The sequence below is a fragment of the Pelobates fuscus genome, chromosome 2, assembly GCF_036172605.1.
Source record: "Pelobates fuscus isolate aPelFus1 chromosome 2, aPelFus1.pri, whole genome shotgun sequence".
NCBI classification, from domain to species: Eukaryota; Metazoa; Chordata; class Amphibia; order Anura; family Pelobatidae; genus Pelobates; species Pelobates fuscus.
In genome coordinates, this window is record NC_086318.1 from 136,861,674 (window position 1) to 136,882,852 (window position 21,179).

The 21,179-nt window shown below is 45.2% G+C and overlaps 1 protein-coding gene across 1 annotated transcript in view; it reads right to left on the reverse strand.

Moving 5' to 3' along the window:
- The window catches only part of MELTF (melanotransferrin), an 80,409-nt gene that overhangs the window by 33,897 nt on the left and 25,333 nt on the right, over positions 1-21,179 (reverse strand). Inside the window, exons 2-4 of the mRNA XM_063442730.1 lie at positions 4,325-4,479; positions 2,639-2,738; positions 2,072-2,254 (exon numbers count right to left, since the gene is read on the reverse strand). Coding sequence (XP_063298800.1) covers positions 2,072-2,254; positions 2,639-2,738; positions 4,325-4,479 — 438 coding nt within the window. The remainder of the gene's footprint in view (positions 1-2,071; positions 2,255-2,638; positions 2,739-4,324; positions 4,480-21,179) is intronic.

Here is a 21,179-nt window from a genome sequence, read left to right on the forward strand (position 1 = left end):
CCGTGCTGAACATTTTTTGCCATTATTTATCTTATGTACCAAGGCTTTTATGAACATATGAATGCCAAATACTTCCAAATTGCTTCTTAATCCAAAATTTACATATACATAAACACAGACAACATTTATTACACATTCATGGATATCTACATGAAGACACACACAAATACACACACTCAGAAACATATACATATATAAATATATATATACATGCAGACATTCTCACAGATGCATATAAATACACACTCACAGAAACATACAGAAACACTCACAGATAAACATTCAATCATACATATACACATTCACATATAGTAGGCAGGGCTACAAAATGGCATATCCTAGGGTACTCACCAGGTCTGAAACTTACTAACCAGTTCTAATGCACATATATATCTTTACATTGAACAAGTTCAGTGTAGAGACAGTATCATTCTGATTTTGTTTTAACGCAATGAACCCAGGACTGGCCCAAGACAAGGATTAAATGCTGCACCCCCTCCCCCCGCCCCCAAACCTCATGCACATCCAGGAGATGCAGTGTGTGTGTGTATTGTATGCAGTGTGTATAGTGAATGCATTGTATGCATGTGTATAGTGGATACAGCGTGTGTGTGCGTGTAGTGGATGCAGTGTCTGCATTTGTGTAGTGGGTGCAGTGTCTGTGTAGTGGATGTTATGTTGTGGGTGCAGTGTTCGTGTATGTATAGTGGCTGCAGTGCATTGTCTATTTGTGTAGTGGGTGCATTGTCTATTTGTGTAGTTGATGCAGTGTTGTGTGTGCAGTGTCGGTGTTTGTGTATTGTGTGAAGTGTAGTAGATGAAGCGACTGTGTGAAGTGGATCCAGAGAGTGTTTGTAGTGGATGCAGTGTGTGCAGTGTGTGCAGTGTGTGTAATGTATGCAGTGTCTGTGTGTAGTGCATGTAGTATATGCAGTGTCTATGTGTAGTGCACGTAGTGTATGCAGTGTCTATGTGTAGTGCACGTAGTGTATGCAGTGTCTATGTGTAGTGCACGTAGTGTGTGTAGTGGGGCTGGGAGGGGTGATCAGTTTTTAAAAAAAATGTATGATTAAGTGTATTTCCCCCTCCCTGCCTCTTACCTGCGGTCATGGAGGGGGACACTTGTTTCCCTGGTGGTCCAGTCCTGTGGAAAAGGAGCCCAGAAGTATGCTCTTTCTCTCCTGCAGCTTCATGTCTTCTCCTCTTGCAAGCCGAGTGAGTGTTGCTGCAGGTTGCCGTACACTCTCGCGTTTTGCTAGAGGAGAACATAATGCTTGTCTGAGTGTTGCGATGGCAACCCACGGCAACGCTCTTGCGGTTTTGCTAGAACAGAAGACATGAAGCTGAAGGTGGAGAGCATTAGACTTCTGGGCCCCCTCTCCACCGGAAAACGTAGCAGGGCCTAGAACTACATATATATATCGGTAATCACTAGATACCATGGCAACGCCAGTGCACAGCAGGCACTTACAGGATGGCAAAATTCCGCCCCTGTAAAAGTGACACCTGGAGCCATGGCCCCATTACTGCCAATAGACGGGATGGCCCTGAGATTCACTAGTAAACAAACTGGTCACTTATTCACTCTCCCCCATAAATAGCCACTTACACAACGACAGGCATACTGACACAGTCATACCTGAAGATGCACTCACAGGTATGAGTGTGCACATGCCCATGCTTGCAATATTTTCAGCAATAAAGCTGGTATGGACATTGCGTTTGGTCCGTGTTATTATTAACACTAGAGACAGGTTGTCTTGCATCAATCTGAAGCTGAACCAACATAAAGTTATAGAAGAGGGTTGTCATGGGTAAATCTTATCACTGGACCAACATGAGGCAACACCAGTAGGCAGCCTCACGGCAATTTCAGCACTGATTTGACACATTATGAGCATGTTGACTTGCGTCAAAATTGATGCAGTAAGGAAGAAAAGTAATAGGAGTTAAGTTGTCTAGCTCCAACATTGACGTAGGTTAAGAGTGACGCATCACAACAAGCACCGCAATTACACCTGGAACCACCAGGTAACATAACAACAAGAATATGCATCTGTCTATTCTTTACCTCTTTGTACATTGCATCCCATAACAGACATACGCCCTGTATCAATGAGGTATCCCAGAGGCACTTTCCATCCTGCCGTCCTTTCGATTCCTGTGTGACAAGACTTGGCACCTTTCATGCTATTTAGGGTAATATTGGAGCTCTTTTGGACCACGGCAACAGCATAATATGAGGTTCCTACACCTGTGAATCAACACAAAGTCGGGGGTGACTATACCGGAACTTAAGCAAGAGTTAAAAATAAATAAATAAACAAAAAGGTAGGTCATTATGTTTGTTATTATTGAGGAACGAACTGTGGCTTGCCCCAACGTTTTCACAGATCTATTAAAATAGGTTTTGTGTTTCCAAACCAGGCTAATAGAGCTATCTGAATTATACATCAATTTGGGGGGGGGGGGGAAATCTATTAAATTTATTTTTTAAGGTGTTAGTGCTATGAGAAAAATAAAATCCCAAATAAGATGGCATTCACCGATTGGCCACCAACAGGCACTTAGAAAAGGATTTATCATCCAACTTAACCGTGACCTGAATCTTCAAAAACCTTTAGATTATTGTACATACCCTGATCATAGACTTCTCCGACAATTGGTTTCAGATTATATTGTTTTCCAGCATCATAAATTAAACTGCCATCAAGTGTCACTGCGTCAGCCTGATTATTCTACGTGAGAAAGAGATTGGATATTTTCAACAAACATATTAAACCAAATCATTTCAAACATTGCAGAGCACTTTAATATAAATACAAAAAAATTCACGTTTTTTGTATTATTTTCAAGAAAATTTGGTAGATGAACTCTTCTGCTGTTTGGAAAAATACTATCAGTGTCATTCACTAAAGATGTGAATTCAAATTTAATGCCAGTAGTCGAAGTGGCCTTAAAGGGACACCATAGGCACCCAGACCACCTTATCTCATTGAAGTGGTCTGGGTGCAGTGCCCCTGTCCCCTTAATTATTGCAGAGTATTGAGAAACTGCAATAAGTACCGTGCAGGTCTAACTCCACCCTTAGTGATCCTTTCTTCCTGACTTGGCGTGTCTCAGACTAGAGAGTATTATATCCAGTGTTACTGTATTCCTCACCCACCTTGACTCCTGTGTCCATGTCCCGGACATTATACTAGCTTTACTTACTTGATATCTTTGCCTCTCTCTTACAGGTCTGTCATTGTTATATTTAGCCCTATTATTTTAGTTTCCTATCTTGCATTAATCCCGATTACCCTAAGTTCTGTTAATATGCCTTCCAATCATATTCTCCTGTGCCCTTGTTAGGGGGCTGTCTTGTATATTGTTTTAGGATTCCGGCTTAGCTCAGAGCTGAGATGAGGCAGGGGGCGGCATCCAGCAGCTAGCGATAAAAAGTCTGATTTACATTGGGTGTTGGCCAAGGCACTGCTGGCACCAAATCCATTACAGCGTGATGTGGTGGTTATGGTGCTTGTTGTGTTCTTTTCACGTGGTCTTTTTAAAATCTGCACCATGAAAATATTTATTTAGGGTTCAAAAGGTTCTGATTGTTTGAAAGCCAAAATGTTCATAGAACAGCAAAAATGTGACAGGTCACAATTGATTTTGCTGGTAGAATAAAAAGCGACCAGTGATTAAACTACAGTTAATTATGTACTGTACAGTGTAAACAGTTATGAATATATATATATATATTTTTTTTTTTTAAATATATATATATATATATATATATATATATATATATATATATCTCATTAGAAGAGCCGATCCTTACCAGCTGGTTTTCACAATAAATGAGAAACTCGTGTCATTGGAGTGTGTCTTTGGGCATTGGCCTTAGTATTCATCAACCAAAATATATAAACAATATAAAACTAAAAGGTTATGTGCTCATTGGAATAATACAGGTTTTACTCTTACATATAAATTTAATAAAGTATATTTTTTTAGTGCTACCTCTGTTATTTAAGTTGACATATGAATTTGAGATAGAGTGCAGTATTTGTTTAGTTGTAATATTGTTTCTTATGGTTATATAATTCATAATTACCAGCATGACTTATTCTATACTACATACACACTACATACACACAATTATATTAATCATGCCATACGTCATTTAAAAATATGCTAAAAATCTCAAAGTGATTGGTTAATAAACTATTTTCTATTTAGTTTGTGTTTTTTGTTGTTGTTTAAGTGTGGCTGAATTTTACTCTCTCTAACTTGTATTTATTTTTTTTACTAAAAAGTTGCATAGTAAAACTAATCTTACCGCCAGTTTTTGGATACAGTCAGAGGATGATTGTCCACTAACACACGATAACAGAGGAATGATCTGTGCTTGTGCGAAAGAAGACTTCATGTCGTTACATTTTTTGGTCTCTTGGTCAGAGATAGTGCACCATCTAACTTCATTCATACTGTGAACTTAAAGAAAAATGAGGAAAACATTCCATGTTATGAATTATATAGCATTTCATAAATTGTACACTTTGCATTGTTTGTATTTTTCCTCCTACTTATACTATGTTTAATGACAGAAAAGGGCAGACGCTACAACAATGGTTGACAAGTAGTCAAGATGGAGGCGCTCAATTCTGGAAAAGAGGTGAATTTTTACACCTAAAGGGACACAAGCCACCAAAACAACTTTAGCTTAATAAAGCAGTTTATGTGTATAGACCATGCTCCCGAGTTTCACTGCTCAATTCTCTGCCATTTAGGAGCTAAATCACTTTTGTTTCTGTTTATGCAGCTCAAGGCACACCTCCCCTGGCTGTGACTGACAGCCTGCATGAAAATACAATGGTTTCATTTTCAATTAAATGTAACTAACTTTAAAAGTTTTTATTTCCTGCTCTGTACAGCTATTAACTGTAAAACAGAATATGCAATATCAAAATCCAAACATTAGATTACTCTTTACAGGAAGTGTTTAGAAAGGCTGTGTAAGTCACATGCAGGGAGGAGTGACTAAAGCTGTATAAACAAAGCGATTAAACTTTTAAATGGCAGAGAATTGATCAGAAATTGATGAGACTGCAGGGGCATGATCTATACACCAAAACTGCTTCTGAGATAAAGTTGTTTTGGTGACTATAGTGTCCCTTTTATTGTTTTTTTTTTTAGACCACACAGACATATGTTTTGTAAAAATAGGGGATATAAGTAAACAAAATATAAAAAATCCTGGGAAGTAGCAGTTTTCCTTTAATTTCACAGAGCAAGAGTAAACCAGCAACAGATAATCCATATGTGAGTTTATTGATAAATGATTACAATTTGATACAGTAATGCGGCAGAAGATGAGGACATGTTGACCAAAGTTCTAGAGAAAAGTAATTATTACGTTTGGACATTTGATTTTTTTTTTAATAAACTAATATAATTTTTAAAAGGTAGAATAAACAGATATAATGGCATGTCCTTACATAACTGATATAAATATAAAAAAACATTTTAACGGTAAATGTAATTATTACAACATTTTAATTGAGTGTCCTTGAAGTCAATGATCCAAGATACCTCTGAAGACTAGATAATCTTTAATTCTGACAGTAAAATCTCATAGCATGTAAGCTCAAAATTACATTACATGAAAGATGAAATTAAACTAATATTGGCATTAGCACACTCAGAAACCATGACTAGCTCCTTACTAATCAAACTCTGTGTGGTAGACATGTGCAATTCGTTTTTGTTCTGAATGTAAATTCGGACGAATTTTGGGCAATTTGGACATTCGGATGCTTACGAATGACCGAAATGCCAAATTTGCGAAGTACCGAACCAAATTGCTGAAATTCCGAATTGCCGAAGTTCCGAATTGCCAAAGTTCCAAATTTCAGAAGTGCCGAGCCGAACCAAACCGACAAATTTTTTGCCCATGCACATCCCTACTGTGTGACTTTTTGAATGAATGTACACACACACACACACACATACGGGATCAGTATATGTTATATGTAACAAGCAATGGGTCTAGGAGACGCTGAAGTATACAGATTTAACTTCTACAAATGTAATTATTGTATAATTGCCAGGAATACAAATCTATAGCTCCCTCTGCCCCCGCTCTTCCCCCCTCCTCCCACCTTCGCAGTGGTCAATAAAGGGTTGCAGCTCCTCCAACACCCTGCGACGAGTGGACGCTAATGCACGCATTAGACCTCCGCATAAGAAAGCATTGAATCAGTGCTTTCCTATGGGGAAAAATCTGACGTCAGATGTCCATAATGCAGAGCGTGAGGTCGTCCAGCGTCAGATACCGGGCCAAATGTCCATTTGAATGCAGGAAGCGCCTCCAGACACTGAGGGCAGATTTATTGCTGCAATGTAAATATTGCAGTTTCTCTGGAACTGTAGTGTTTAACATTGCAGCACTAAGGGCAACAGGAACACTGCACCCAGACCACTTCAAAAAGCTGAAGTGGTCAGGGTGCCTATAGTGTCCCTTTAAGCACAGAACTGGGTATTTTGACATTCAGACTAATCATTATTGGATACACTACTTGAAAAAAATAACTTTTAGTTTGATGTTGTTCTGATAGATCCATGACTTACTATATTTTGTCCTTGTGCCTTCTATATGTAAGCATAGTTTTTTGTCAATTCGGGAGCATCATGCAGAGTCCTAACCTAATTAGTGGGACACTCCTAGATGTCAGCACCCATCATTTTAATTCAGCCCTCACTCTAACTGAATTAATGTTAAATACAACACATAAGTCAGGCATAGTTTCAGAACAGATACAGAGTGAAGAGTGTATATGAAGCATTCACATTGACTTTTTGGCATTTAACAATACAGCATAAGTAAAACAAAACAAAGGTTTGTCAAGTATAACATAGCTATGGGTAATTTCCAAACAGGATAGTTGTATCAAAGGTTAGTAGGATCTCAACAAAAACATGGTTCCATCAGTGGCAAAAAATAGGCAACATCAGCCTCCAACCTCGGTTATTTGTAGAGGAGTAAGTGGTCGCCAGTGTAAAATAATAAGGAGATGGATACCACCATGTCACTTAAACAGAGAATTTAAAGTGCCAGACATTGTGATTAGAAGGAGTACATTGGAAATATCATGACTAGGTACAGTGCCGTCCAAAGGGTAAGTTACATATCCTTGTGTTGGGTACTTAGTATTGAGGTGCAGCCCATAGACTGTGGACAGACCCAGCTTAGCTATGTTACAACATCAATGTGGGTTTAACCTGAGACTCTTGAAATAAAGCAAGACTTCAATGGCTTGATTAATTAATTTTATATGTTGTCTGGTCACTTGGTCATTATCCCACAAAGTCTATATTGCTGGGCATTACTTTGTATTAAAGGGACACTATAGTCACCTGAACAACTAAAGCTTAATGTAGTTGTTCAGGTATGATCTATAGCTCCCTGCATGGGCGGACTGACAGGTCGGGCACTTCGGACATGGTCCGAGGGCCCGGCCGGGAGGGGGGCCCGCCCGCCCCTTTAACCCCTTAAGGACACATGACATGTGTGACATGTCATGATTCCCTTTTATTCCAGAAGTTTGGTCCTTAAGGGGTTAAATGCTGCAGCCGCCTTAGCGCTCTCTTAAGAGCCTCAGGCGGCTGCAGCTTCTCACCTCCCCTCCCCTGTAGCGTGGCCGAGCTGCTCTCCGGTCCGCGGTGCCCGTCTGGAGTGATAGGAAGGTGCACCCTGAGTGTGCACCTTCCTGTCAGTCCGGCCGGGTACAGGAAACAGAAACTCCTGTTCCGCGCGGAACAGGAGTTTCTGTTTCCTGTACCCGGCCGGACTGACAGGAAGGTGCACACTCAGTGTGCACCTTCCTAGCACTCCGGCCGGGCACCGCGGACCGGAGAGCAGCTCGGCCACGCTACAGGGGAGGGGGTAAGAACAAAGAGGGAGGGAGGGGGGAGGGGGTAAGAACAAAGAGGGAGGGAGGGGTGGGGTAAGAACAAAGAGGGAGGGGGGGTAAGAACAAAGAGGGAGGGGGGTAAGAACAAAGAGGGAGGGGGGTAAGAACAAAGAGGGAGGGGGGTAAGAACAAAGAGGGAGGGGGTAAGAACAAAGAGGGAGGGGGTAAGAAGAAAGAGGGGAGGGGGGTAAGAAGAAAGTGGGGAGGGGGGGTAAGAAGAAAGAGGGAGGGGTAAGAAGAAAGAGGGGGGGTAAGAAGAAAGAGGGGGGGTAAGAAGAGAAAGGGTAAGAAGAGAAAGGGAGGGGGGTAAGAAGAGAAAGGGAGGGGGTAAGAAGAGAAAGGGAGGGGGTAAGAAGAGAAAGGGAGGGGGTAAGAAGAGAAAGGGAGGGGGTAAGAAGAGAGAGGGAGGGGGGGTAAGAAGAGAGAGGGAGGGGGGGTAAGAAGAGAGAGGGAGGGGGGGTAAGAAGAGTAAGAAGAGAGAGGGAGGGGTGGTAAGAAGAGAGAGGGAGGGGGGTAAGAAGAGAGAGGGAGGGGGAGTAAGAAGAGAGGAGGGGGTAAGAAGAGAGGAGGGGGGAGTAAGAAGAGAAGGGGGAGTAAGAAGGGGGTAAGAAGAGGGGGAGGGGGGAGTAAGAAAGGAGGGGGAGTAAAAAGAGGAAGGGGGAGTAAGAAGAGGAAGGGGGAGTAAGAAGAGAGGGAAGGGGGAGTGAGAAGAGGGGGGAGGGGGGATAAGAAGAGGGGAGAGTAAGAAGAGGGGGAGGGGGGTAAGAAGAGGGGGGTGTAAGAAGAGGGGGGAGGGGAGTAAGAAGAGGGGGGAGTAAGAAGAGGGGGAGGGGGTAAGAAGAGGGGGGGAGTAAGAAGAGGGGGAGGGGAGTAAGAAGAGGGAGGAGTAAGAAGAGGTGGGAGTAAGAAGAGGGGGAGGGGGGAGTAAGAAGAAGGGGGAGTAAGAAGAGGGGGAGAGTAAGAAGGGGGGTAAGAAGAGGGGGAGGGGGGTAAGAAGAGGGGGAGATGGGAGTAAGAGGAGGGCAATTGCCCCCTCCCCTGTCTGCAGGCACCGTGCGGGCAGCCGGCAGGGGAGGGAGGAAGAGAGGACCCGGGAGCTCAGCCTTCAGCTCCTCTGGGTCCTTCTTGCGTGAGCACAGATCGTTGCCGTGGTTACCACGGCAACGTTACGGCTCTTGCGAGAGTAAACTCTAGCCCTGGAGCTACGGGCTAGAGTTCACTCTCAACACTGTGACCACCAGGGATTCCTGGTGGTCGCAGTGGTGAGAGTGAACTCTAGCCCCATAAACACACTGCCCCCACACACCATACACATTCACACACTGCCCCCCATACACACCATACACATTTACACATATTGCCTCACACACACACACTGCCCACCCATACACACACAGCACCCCATACTAACATTGCCACACACATACACAGCCCCCTCATACACACATTGCCCCACACACCCTACACATTCACACACTACACCCCCTCACACACACTGAACCTTTCACACACACTGCACCCCTTATACATTGCACCACTGCTCCTATACCCTACTACAGCCTCATATCCCAGCAGACCCCAGGTAAGTTGTCAAACTGTTCTTAAACGGTTTGACTACTTACTCTGAAAAGGGGGCCCGGCCCTCCTGGCACCATAACGACTACACAGAGCAGTAGTGGTTATTGTGCATGGATTATTTCTTTAAATAATCTACAAGTGCCCCAGTAGCCAGCAAGCCAGCCAGCCCACAGGCCGGCCAGCCAGCCAACCGGCTGGCCAGTAGCCAGCCAGCCCACAGGCCACCAGTTAGGCTTACAGCCAGCAAGCCCACAGCCTGCCAACCGCAGCCAGCAAGCCACAGCCTGCCAGCCAGCAAGCCACAGCCTGCCAGCCGCAGCCAGCAAGCCAACAGCCTGCCAGCCGCAGCCAGCAAGCCCACAGCCTGCCAGCCACAGCCAGCAAGCCCACAGCCTGCCGTCAGTAGCCAGCAAGCCCACAGCCTGCCAGCAAGCCCACAGCCTGCCAGCCGCAGCCAGTAAGCCCACAGCCTTCCAGCAAGCCCACAGACTGCCACCCAGCAACAGTAATTAAGGTAAGAGGAGCCAACTTGGCCTAGGTATCAGCGAGCTATGTTGTGTTGCTATATTGTGAATAGGAACCAGAGTGTTGGAGAGACCCCCCTCCAGGCCCCATTAGACTCCATTGTAGTCTCTAATGGGACCTGGAGGAAATTCTTTCTAACACACTCTCTAAAGGACACTGAGATAGCCTCTGAAAGAATGCTCCCCCTCTCCATGGCCCATTAGCCCTCAATTGTAGTCTCTACTGGGGCCTGGAGGCGACTGTTTGCCAGACATTGTGATTAGAAGGAGTACATTGGAAATATCATGACTAGGTACAGTGCCGTCCAAAGGGTAAGTTACATATCCTTGTGTTGGGTACTTAGTATTGAGGTGCAGCCCATAGACTGTGGACAGACCCAGCTTAGCTATGTTACAACATCAATGTGGGTTTAACCTGAGACTCTTGAAATAAAGCAAGACTTCAATGGCTTGATTAATTAATTTTATATGTTGTCTGGTCACTTGGTCATTATCCCACAAAGTCTATATTGCTGGGCATTACTTTGTATTAAAGGGACACTATAGTCACCTGAACAACTAAAGCTTAATGTAGTTGTTCAGGTATGATCTATAGCTCCCTGCATGGGCGGACTGACAGGTCGGGCACTTCGGACATGGTCCGAGGGCCCGGCCGGGAGGGGGGCCCGCCCGCCCCTTTAACCCCTTAAGGACACATGACATGTGTGACATGTCATGATTCCCTTTTATTCCAGAAGTTTGGTCCTTAAGGGGTTAAATGCTGCAGCCGCCTTAGCGCTCTCTTAAGAGCCTCAGGCGGCTGCAGCTTCTCACCTCCCCTCCCCTGTAGCGTGGCCGAGCTGCTCTCCGGTCCGCGGTGCCCGTCTGGAGTGATAGGAAGGTGCACCCTGAGTGTGCACCTTCCTGTCAGTCCGGCCGGGTACAGGAAACAGAAACTCCTGTTCCGCGCGGAACAGGAGTTTCTGTTTCCTGTACCCGGCCGGACTGACAGGAAGGTGCACACTCAGTGTGCACCTTCCTAGCACTCCGGCCGGGCACCGCGGACCGGAGAGCAGCTCGGCCACGCTACAGGGGAGGGGGTAAGAACAAAGAGGGAGGGAGGGGGGAGGGGGTAAGAACAAAGAGGGAGGGAGGGGGGAGGGGGGGGAAGAACAAAGAGGGGGGTAAGAACAAAGAGGGAGGGGTGGGGTAAGAACAAAGAGGGAGGGGGGGTAAGAACAAAGAGGGAGGGGGGTAAGAACAAAGAGGGAGGGGGGTAAGAACAAAGAGGGAGGGGGGTAAAAACAAAGAGGACGGGGGGTAAGAACAAGGAGGGAGGGGGTAAGAAGAAAGAGGGGAGGGGGTAAGAAGAAAGTGGGGAGGGGGGGTAAGAAGAAAGAGGGAGGGGTAAGAAGAAAGAGGGGGGGTAAGAAGAAAGAGGGGGGGGTAAGAAGAGAAAGGGTAAGAAGAGAAAGGGAGGGGGGTAAGAAGAGAAAGGGAGGGGGTAAGAAGAGAAAGGGAGGGGGTAAGAAGAGAAAGGGAGGGGGTAAGAAGAGAAAGGGAGGGGTAAGAAGAGAAAGGGAGGGGGTAAGAAGAGAGAGGGAGGGGGGGTAAGAAGAGAGAGGGAGGGGGGGTAAGAAGAGAGAGGGAGGGGGGGTAAGAAGAGAGAGGGAGGGGGGGTAAGAAGAGAGAGGGAGGGGTGGTAAGAAGAGAGAGGGAGGGGGTAAGAAGAGAGAGGGAGGGGGAGTAAGAAGAGAGGAGGGGGTAAGAAGAGAGGAGGGGGGAGTAAGAAGAGAAGGGGGAGTAAGAAGGGGGTAAGAAGAGGGGGAGGGGGGAGTAAGAAGGGAGGGGGAGTAAAAAGAGGAAGGGGGAGTAAGAAGAGGAAGGGGGAGTAAGAAGAGGGGGAAGGGGGAGGGAGAAGAGGGGGGAGGGGGGATAAGAAGAGGGGAGAGTAAGAAGAGGGGGAGGGGGGTAAGAAGAGGGGGGTGTAAGAAGAGGGGGGAGGGGAGTAAGAAGAGGGGGGAGTAAGAAGAGGGGGAGGGGGTAAGAAGAGGGGGGGAGTAAGAAGAGGGGGAGGGGAGTAAGAAGAGGGAGGAGTAAGAAGAGGTGGGAGTAAGAAGAGGGGGAGGGGGGAGTAAGAAGAAGGGGGAGTAAGAAGAGGGGGAGAGTAAGAAGGGGGTAAGAAGAGGGGGAGGGGGGTAAGAAGAGGGGGAGATGGGAGTAAGAGGAGGGCAATTGCCCCCTCCCCTGTCTGCAGGCACCGTGCGGGCAGCCGGCAGGGGAGGGAGGAAGAGAGGACCCGGGAGCTCAGCCTTCAGCTCCTCTGGGTCCTTCTTGCGTGAGCACAGATCGTTGCCGTGGTTACCACGGCAACGTTACGGCTCTTGCGAGAGTAAACTCTAGCCCTGGAGCTACGGGCTAGAGTTCACTCTCAACACTGTGACCACCAGGGATTCCTGGTGGTCGCAGTGGTGAGAGTGAACTCTAGCCCCATAAACACACTGCCCCCACACACCATACACATTCACACACTGCCCCCCATACACACCATACACATTTACACATATTGCCTCACACACACACACTGCCCACCCATACACACACAGCACCCCATACTAACATTGCCACACACATACACAGCCCCCTCATACACACATTGCCCCACACACCCTACACATTCACACACTACACCCCCTCACACACACTGAACCTTTCACACACACTGCACCCCTTATACATTGCACCACTGCTCCTATACCCTACTACAGCCTCATATCCCAGCAGACCCCAGGTAAGTTGTCAAACTGTTCTTAAACGGTTTGACTACTTACTCTGAAAAGGGGGCCCGGCCCTCCTGGCACCATAACGACTACACAGAGCAGTAGTGGTTATTGTGCATGGATTATTTCTTTAAATAATCTACAAGTGCCCCAGTAGCCAGCAAGCCAGCCAGCCCACAGGCCGGCCAGCCAGCCAACCGGCTGGCCAGTAGCCAGCCAGCCCACAGGCCACCAGTTAGGCTTACAGCCAGCAAGCCCACAGCCTGCCAACCGCAGCCAGCAAGCCACAGCCTGCCAGCAAGCCAGCAAGCCACAGCCTGCCAGCCGCAGCCAGCAAGCCAACAGCCTGCCAGCCGCAGCCAGCAAGCCCACAGCCTGCCAGCCACAGCCAGCAAGCCCACAGCCTGCCGTCAGTAGCCAGCAAGCCCACAGCCTGCCAGCAAGCCCACAGCCTGCCAGCCGCAGCCAGTAAGCCCACAGCCTTCCAGCAAGCCCACAGACTGCCACCCAGCAACAGTAATTAAGGTAAGAGGAGCCAACTTGGCCTAGGTATCAGCGAGCTATGTTGTGTTGCTATATTGTGAATAGGAACCAGAGTGTTGGAGAGACCCCCCTCCAGGCCCCATTAGACTCCATTGTAGTCTCTAATGGGACCTGGAGGAAATTCTTTCTAACACACTCTCTAAAGGACACTGAGATAGCCTCTGAAAGAATGCTCCCCCTCTCCATGGCCCATTAGCCCTCAATTGTAGTCTCTACTGGGGCCTGGAGGCGACTGTTTCCAGCAGGGACACTGAGATGGCCTCTGTTAGAAAGACCACCTTCCAAGCCTATTAGACTCCATTGTAGTCTCTAATAGGGCCTGGAGGGGATTCTTTCTAACACACTCTCTAAAGGACACTGAGATGGCCTCTACTAGAAAGACCCCCCTCCATGGCCCATTAGCCCTCAATTGTAGTCTCTACTGGGGCCTCGAAGGGATTATTGCACTTTTGTTCCTTGTGTCTAAAGATTGTGTAGGGTGTGGCTGGAGGCGGTGCATGGAGGCGGGACATGTGTGGCGCTTGCTGCGGAGTATGGGTGGGGCCTGTAAGGGGGCCCTTGATTTATTTTGCCCGGGGGCCCTGAGGGTTCTCAGTCCGCCCCTGGCTCCCTGCAGGCAATCTAATGTAAACACTGTATTTTCAGAGAAAATACAGTGTTTACATTGATTGATAGGAATACCTCCAGTGGCCGTCACTCAGACGGCCACCAGAGGGACTTCCTATCATGCAGCGCCCTAAAAAGGCCCTCTACACGTCAGACGTTTGAAAATACGTCTGACGTGTGCAGGAGAGAGAAGGCACTGTGTGCGTGCCTTCTCTCTCCAGCCTGTCAGCAGAGGAGGGGGGCGGGCAAAGACTGCGAGCTGAGCTGTCAGTCAGCTTGTGGCCGCGCACACTGTGCGCATGCGCGGTAGTGCGCTCAGGACTTCAGAGGGCAGCATGAATGCCGCCCTCTGAAGTATGTGCGCATGGGTGGCGAGGCCACGCATGCGCAAAAGGGAGCAATGACGCTTCCAAATGGAAGCGTCTGATTGCTCCCTGCTCGCACCCGCCTATTTCGTCATTTTGACGAAATAGGGGGCGCGGCTTCACGAGGCTCCCGGCGCTGGAACCAGGTGAGTAAAAGACTCTGCCTGGAGAGTCCCTTTAAGAGCTATTTCTACAGGGGTGGCACAGGCCTTTTTCTTTCTATGTTTTTTCTCCCTTTTTTCTTCTATATTTTACATTTTAGCTGTGCAAATGATGGCAACGAGAGCTTGTGTAGCCACAACAGCAGTAACTAGCACAACAATAACAAATGGTATCAAATATGGTCATGACTTTTAGAGAAACTACACAATTTTTGAATTAATTACAGATATGCTAAGTACACCACAACCCCGATATCAGGCATAGTATAAACAGGTAATACACCATGGCATTTAGAACATCAGCACATTTTTGCGTGTTAGTAACAAAATGAGTTCAAATAAAATAAGATGCAAGTGAAGAAGTCCTGACTAACTTGGTGGTAGCAGTTGAGTAGGAAGTGGGAATACCGGGTTATATGTGATTAGCTAGGAATCAGATTCTTGACTTAGAATTTGTGCCACTTAAATACCAAAAGAAGTTGTTTTTAATAGAACTTTCAGTGAAGTTACACACTTAACATTAGGTGTGCTAAACTGTACCTCCGCTATCTTTTCCCTTTTTCTGTTTGCGTAAGTAATAAAAATAAAAAAAAAACACCATACAACTAAGCGATGGCAACAGTTGCGTCCAGTTCCCTTGGTTAGTTAATGTTCAGTTGATGTAGGTACTGTTGCCCCATCACTGTCTGCAACAATTTGTCACATCAGTATAATAAGTAGTTATGCCTGGTTAGGGGTTGTTGATTAGTGGTGTGTGAATAAGTTAGATGGAGTGGACGTCAATATGGTAAAGTATTTACTTTGTGTGTCGGCCGTTTCAACTTTGAGATGTGGTGGATTGGACATGTATCTTAACAAAAATAAAAATAAGAACCGAAATAACTGAACTGTGTGCCGGTTCGGTCCCCCCACCCCTCAACCTCCCAATTCAACCTTGTATGCTTCTATTTTTAGCTACCTGTGTTGCTTAACGAGATGTTATTTGTAAAGGGTCTCGACCGGCCACCACTATTCCAAGGCATTCCTCACTTTGGCTTTAAAGGAGTCATCCAAAGTAAGGATATACAAGGATTTCTTTGTTGGTTAGTGTCGCCAACCAATCCATTTTGAAAATAAATTTGAGTTTAGATAAAAATAATTGTAGCGTAGGAGCGTTCAGCTGGTTCCAGATCTGCAGAATGGCCTTGCGTCCAATAGCTGCTATTATGAGGAGGAATCATTTATTAGTTTGGGGTGGACCCGGGATCGGTCCCAAGAGCAAGAACTCTGGGATCAATGGTAGTGTGGGCATGTTTCCGGTCATGAGACACGTTTTCACCTCAGTCCAAAATGTTTGTATTAGTGTGCACTCCCACAGACCGTGATATAAGTCGGCTCTTGTGCATGCGCATTCAAAACAGGTCGCTGAGTCCTTCCTAGCCATTAGATGTAGTCTGTGTAGGGAATAATAGGCATAGTGTAGGGTCTTTAGAAACATGTCTCTGTAAGAGATGATAGGAAGGATTTGGCATTGGGCTTGGTGCGCCCTCAGGATGTCTGTAGGAGTTATGTCATGGAAGTGGGTTTTCCATTTTTCCATGCCTGTTTGAAGACCAGTCCATTGAGGAGTTTGAGTAACAGAGTGGTAGTAGTGCCGCACCTGGAGATATGCGAACCATGGGGTTGAAAGGCTTATGAATCGCTCCCTAATCTCTGCCAGCGTTAAAAACCTGCGTGGTCTGCTAAAGGACGGAGAGCCATGATACCCCAGCCCGCCCACAACGGGAAGGGATAGTCGGTACCTTGGGCAAAGTCAGTGTTGCAAGTGAGAGGCAAATGCAGTGATTTTAAAGGGTGAGCTCCCTTCTTAGATTGAGCTTGTTTCCAGGCCCTGATTGTGGTGTATATAAGTGGGTTTGTGAGGATTTTATTTGGGAGGAGGTGATGCAGCCCGTGCAGGAGAGCTGGCAGTAAGTCCGGCTCCGCCAGGAAGGACTCCAACAACAACTTTGAAATCTTTATCTTACTTTTAAACTGAAATGTTGACCATCATTTTTCATATTGTATTCTATTCAATATACATTAAAGTTTGTTTTATGGTGCTACCTTAGTTTATGTTTGTATAGTATAGAATCAGGTTAACTGCTGCTTTTCGTAATGTATTAAGTATATATTATTCTCCTGTTGTTTTCTGTTGAATTTGATTATAACCGCTCCTTTATCATTATTTTTAAACTGAAATGTTGACCATTAATAAAAGTAAAAAAGTGAAACGTTGTCCTCTGAAAATTTAGCTTATGCAAGTAGTAGTAGTATATACATATAGTGCAGATTGGATTAGCCGTATTAGTCAAGTAGACAAGATGCCAAAATACCAGAGTATTGCAGTATGCAATGATACCTTTTTTATTGGACTAACATAATGTTGCAAAGACAAGCTTTCGAGAGTTTTCCTCTCTTCCTCAGGCCTGAAGCAATGCTGATCAATCTGATAGTGTTAAACTCTATCAGATTGATCAGTATTGCTTCAGACCTGAGGAAGAGAAGAAAACTCTAGAAAGTTTGTCTTTCTAAATATTATGCTAGTCCAATAAAAAAAGTATCATTAAATACTGCAATACTGTATTATTTTGTCATATATATAAATAGCGAGAATATATATATATATATATATATATATATATATTCTCGCTATTTATGATCCTGTGGGATTTCAAGATCCAGACAGACAAGCAAGTGCTGGCCAACCAACCTGACATTGTGGTGGTAGACAGGGAACGGAAGACTGCAGTGGTGGATGTGGCAATACCCAGTGACTATAAGATCAGGAAGAAGGAACATGAAGGTGGAGAAATACCAAGGACTGAAAGAAGAACTGAAAGAATATGGAAAGTGAAGGTAGTAGTAGTCCCAGTTGTGATAGGACCACTCAGGGCTGTGACTCCCAAGTTGTGGGAGTAGCTTCAACAGATTCCAGGTGGGACATCTGAGATTGCTGTCCAGAAGAGTGCAGTTCTAGGAACAGCTAAGATACTGCGCAGAACCCTCAAACTTCCAGACCTATTGTAGAGGACCCGAGAATGAGGAATGAACATACCACACCACACAGGAGGGGTGAGAAAATGAATTTATATATATATATATATATATATATATATATATATACACACACAATTTCATTGCAAAAAAAAATTTTTACTTAAAAAACCAACCAAACCGGGGGGGTGGGGGGGGGGGCAGAGCCTGACCGCTGATTGGATAAGACGTGCTTTGTCTGGGCTCCCGCATCTGAGCCAGAAAACAGGAGATAATTTTGTGCCACCAGCTAATACTGACCAGAATCGGCGATCCTGTTATTCACAAGCCGATGGTGAACTCGGGGACCTTACCTGACAACATACAGCGCCGAAATACCCTGTTTGACGCCTTAGGCCTACCTGAGCCTGAGCTGGGGTGAGACAGCCGCTCTCCCAATTCTCCGACCGGTTTCTTACTGTCCCCCCTCCCCCCGGACCCCACAGACGACCACCACTGCCTACAACTGCGCCCAAACACCAGTCCCACTGCAGCTACAAATCGCGCGTTGCACCCCAAGATGGCTGACAATCCACAACCTCGTGCGCAGCACTATGCCAAAACCATGCAGTGCACGTGTGCTCGTGTTCCAACAAGCAAGCGAAATGAACAACAGCACCTGCAGCACAGTACCTGACCTCCTCGATAAGCCTAAAACACACGCAGCAAAGAATAAGCAGAGAACTGAGGGACGGGAGAGGAGCGGGCCCCCCTGGACAACCCTTCCACGGCACTGCTACGGCCTCACACGATGGGCCTACCCGGGCTGAAGACCACACGGGAAGAACTCACAGAGCATCGGCCACAGACGCAGAGGATCCGACGCCACAGGCGCCACTCGGGTATCTCGCGTAAACGAGTTACAGTAGTATGTGTTTGTACACCTAGCCTGACACATCGTGCTTTATATTAATCTACTCAGACATATCAAGCTTGGTAAAACTAACTCCTCAATACAAAGGTGACTGCCTCATTTATAACCTCTTCTGCTAATCGTTATTTAAAAATATGTCTGATGTTTCTCTGTTAAACTTCTTCGTTATCAACATGTTATTATTTTAAAATTGTGCATGCCATCTCAATTAACCCACATGTACTGCATTTTGCCATGCCAGGGGATTACTGTTGGGGTACCTCAGGCCAGTATGTTACAATCATATGCAATGCAAAAATATTAAATACATTTAAAAAAAAAAAAACATCAACTTTAGTAACACTCAGACAAAACTTAGTATTCAATCTGTACTGTAGGGGAAAAGAGTCATATATCGCCAAGATTTCTTTGAGTTGCAATGACAACTAAACAGTTTTATTTCAAAAGTATAGTTGATTAATCTGAAAATGTTTGGAAAACATGCAGCCTCAAGCCATGCGCCCATTCCTCCCAGCATGAAACACACACATTATTGTCCATCTAACCTTCGGCGTGTCTCAGGGTAAATTTCCAAGGACTAATAATAGTTGCAGAAATAAATGTCATCATGGGACTTTCCCCTGAAAGTTATGCTGTTATTTTCACATTAACGTAGTACAAACACTGTACGTTAAACTGTGCACAGTACCTATCTCAGAAACTAATGAAATTAAGAAAAATCACTTTAAAAAATGTTGCAAATTTCTAAAAGTGGAGCAGTTACTATGGAAACCAGGAGAATCAGCAGGTACACTTTTACAACTTTCCTGATTAAAACACTTCCACAAATTGTACCCATTGTCAAAAAGTCCTGTGTTTCAATAAAACCTTGTTGCTTACTTCCCTGTTCTAAGGTAGACAGATTTAGCCAATGAACTACAGACTATGTTAGTAATTTATAGCCACACTTACAGTCATATGTGTTTGAGGAGAACACGTGTGGTGATACAATTAGAGGAACACTCTTATGTTAAAAATAAATATACAGAACCTATATGAAAAATATCATGATACCAAAAATGAAAGCCTATAATTTCTAATGTGCTTCATGAGGAAGAACCTGACAGCCACAAACAGCGTGGTATTGGACAAATCTACAAATTAGAAATCCAAAGCACCAAAACCACTTAATAAAGATGATGTGTTTTGGAGGTTAGTTAGTGTGTTCCTTTAAACATCCCATGATCCCCCTTTTGGATTGGGGGAATTTACCCTTAGCCCTGACTCTAATCCATGAGATCTGACACTCTACGCCCACCCTCAGAGGCCTGGTGGGTGTTGCAACACTTAATTTGCAAAGGCCCAAAGCCTACAAAATGGAGGTGAGTTGTCTATTGACTGAGCTGGAGGGGAAAAGTATCTTGCATACTATGGCTGATCTGCCGAAAGTACTATGGCAGTATCTGCCTGCCCGGGATGAACTGTCTCCTTGCTTACTATGGCTGATCTGCCGAAAATGCCGGTGTAGATATTTTAGGAGTAAGCTCCTACACTAGTTCAACTATTTTATTTTTTTAACAGAACAACAAAACAAAAAGATTAAATACATAAATAATAGTTCCAAATTGAGCATTAACCACCTAGCAATATACACTGAATTGCATGGACACAGTGAAGAGTTATTTTGAGTATTGATTCCATTAATGTTAAAGGACCACTACAGGCACCTAGACCACTTCAGCTCAATGAAGTGGTCTGGGTGCCAGGTCCATCTAGTGTTAACCCTGCAGCTATAAACATAGCAGTTTCAATGAAACTGCTATGTTTACACTAGGGTTAATCCAGCCTCTATTGGCTGTCTCACTGACAGCCGCTAGAGGCACTTCCGCGCTTCTCACTTTGAAAATCGAAGTGAGAAGGCGCTGGATGTCCATAGGAAAGCTATTGAGAAATGCTTTCCTACGGACTGTTTGAATGCACGCCTGGCTCTTGCCGCGCATGCACATACGGCGCTGACGTCGGCTGAGGGAGGAGAATTCTTTGGAAAGGTAAGTGTTTAACCCCTTCAGCCCCCTTCAACCCAGCAGGAGGGTGGCCATGAGGGTGGGGGGGGGGGGACCTAAAGACCCCAGAGTGCCAGGAAAATGAGTTTGTTTTCCTGGCATTATAGTAGTCCTTTAAACAGTATTCAGCATTTGTTCGGACTTTGAAATAAACTCAACAGTTGCAGGTTCCTTACAGGTTCACTAAAAATCCAGTGATTTTCCATATCCTATTCACCGGAATGAGGGTTCATGTTAAGTTGTAGCTGGCAAGCTTACAAACTTAAAATATGATAGTTGCTGTCAATTTAACAATTTGAGCATCAGCGATGGGTTACTCACTGGAAGAATAGTGCTTTGACCCACCGACGGCAACTAACTCCTAGGGTTAAAGTGCTTTTTAATAAGAGAGATTTCACAGAGAGCTGATGGGAAATATGCATGGCATGGCAGAGTCAGTATAAAATGCTAATGATTCACTGATGAAAGATGGGTTGCACCTGAGGATTATATGTCCACAGACAGACAAACTATTATTGTCTCCTGCCGAACAGATTTCCTTTTCTCTGTGAACAGAAGATTTTTTTAAATTAAATAAAGGAACTGTGGAAAATTAACCAGAAAATCGCAGATTTTTTTAAGGAAAATAGCTAGATAGGAGCAGCTCAGCCATTTTGTACTAAGCTAGTTTGGCATAAAATGGTCTGTTTCAGAACTGTTGCTAGAGCATGGGTAG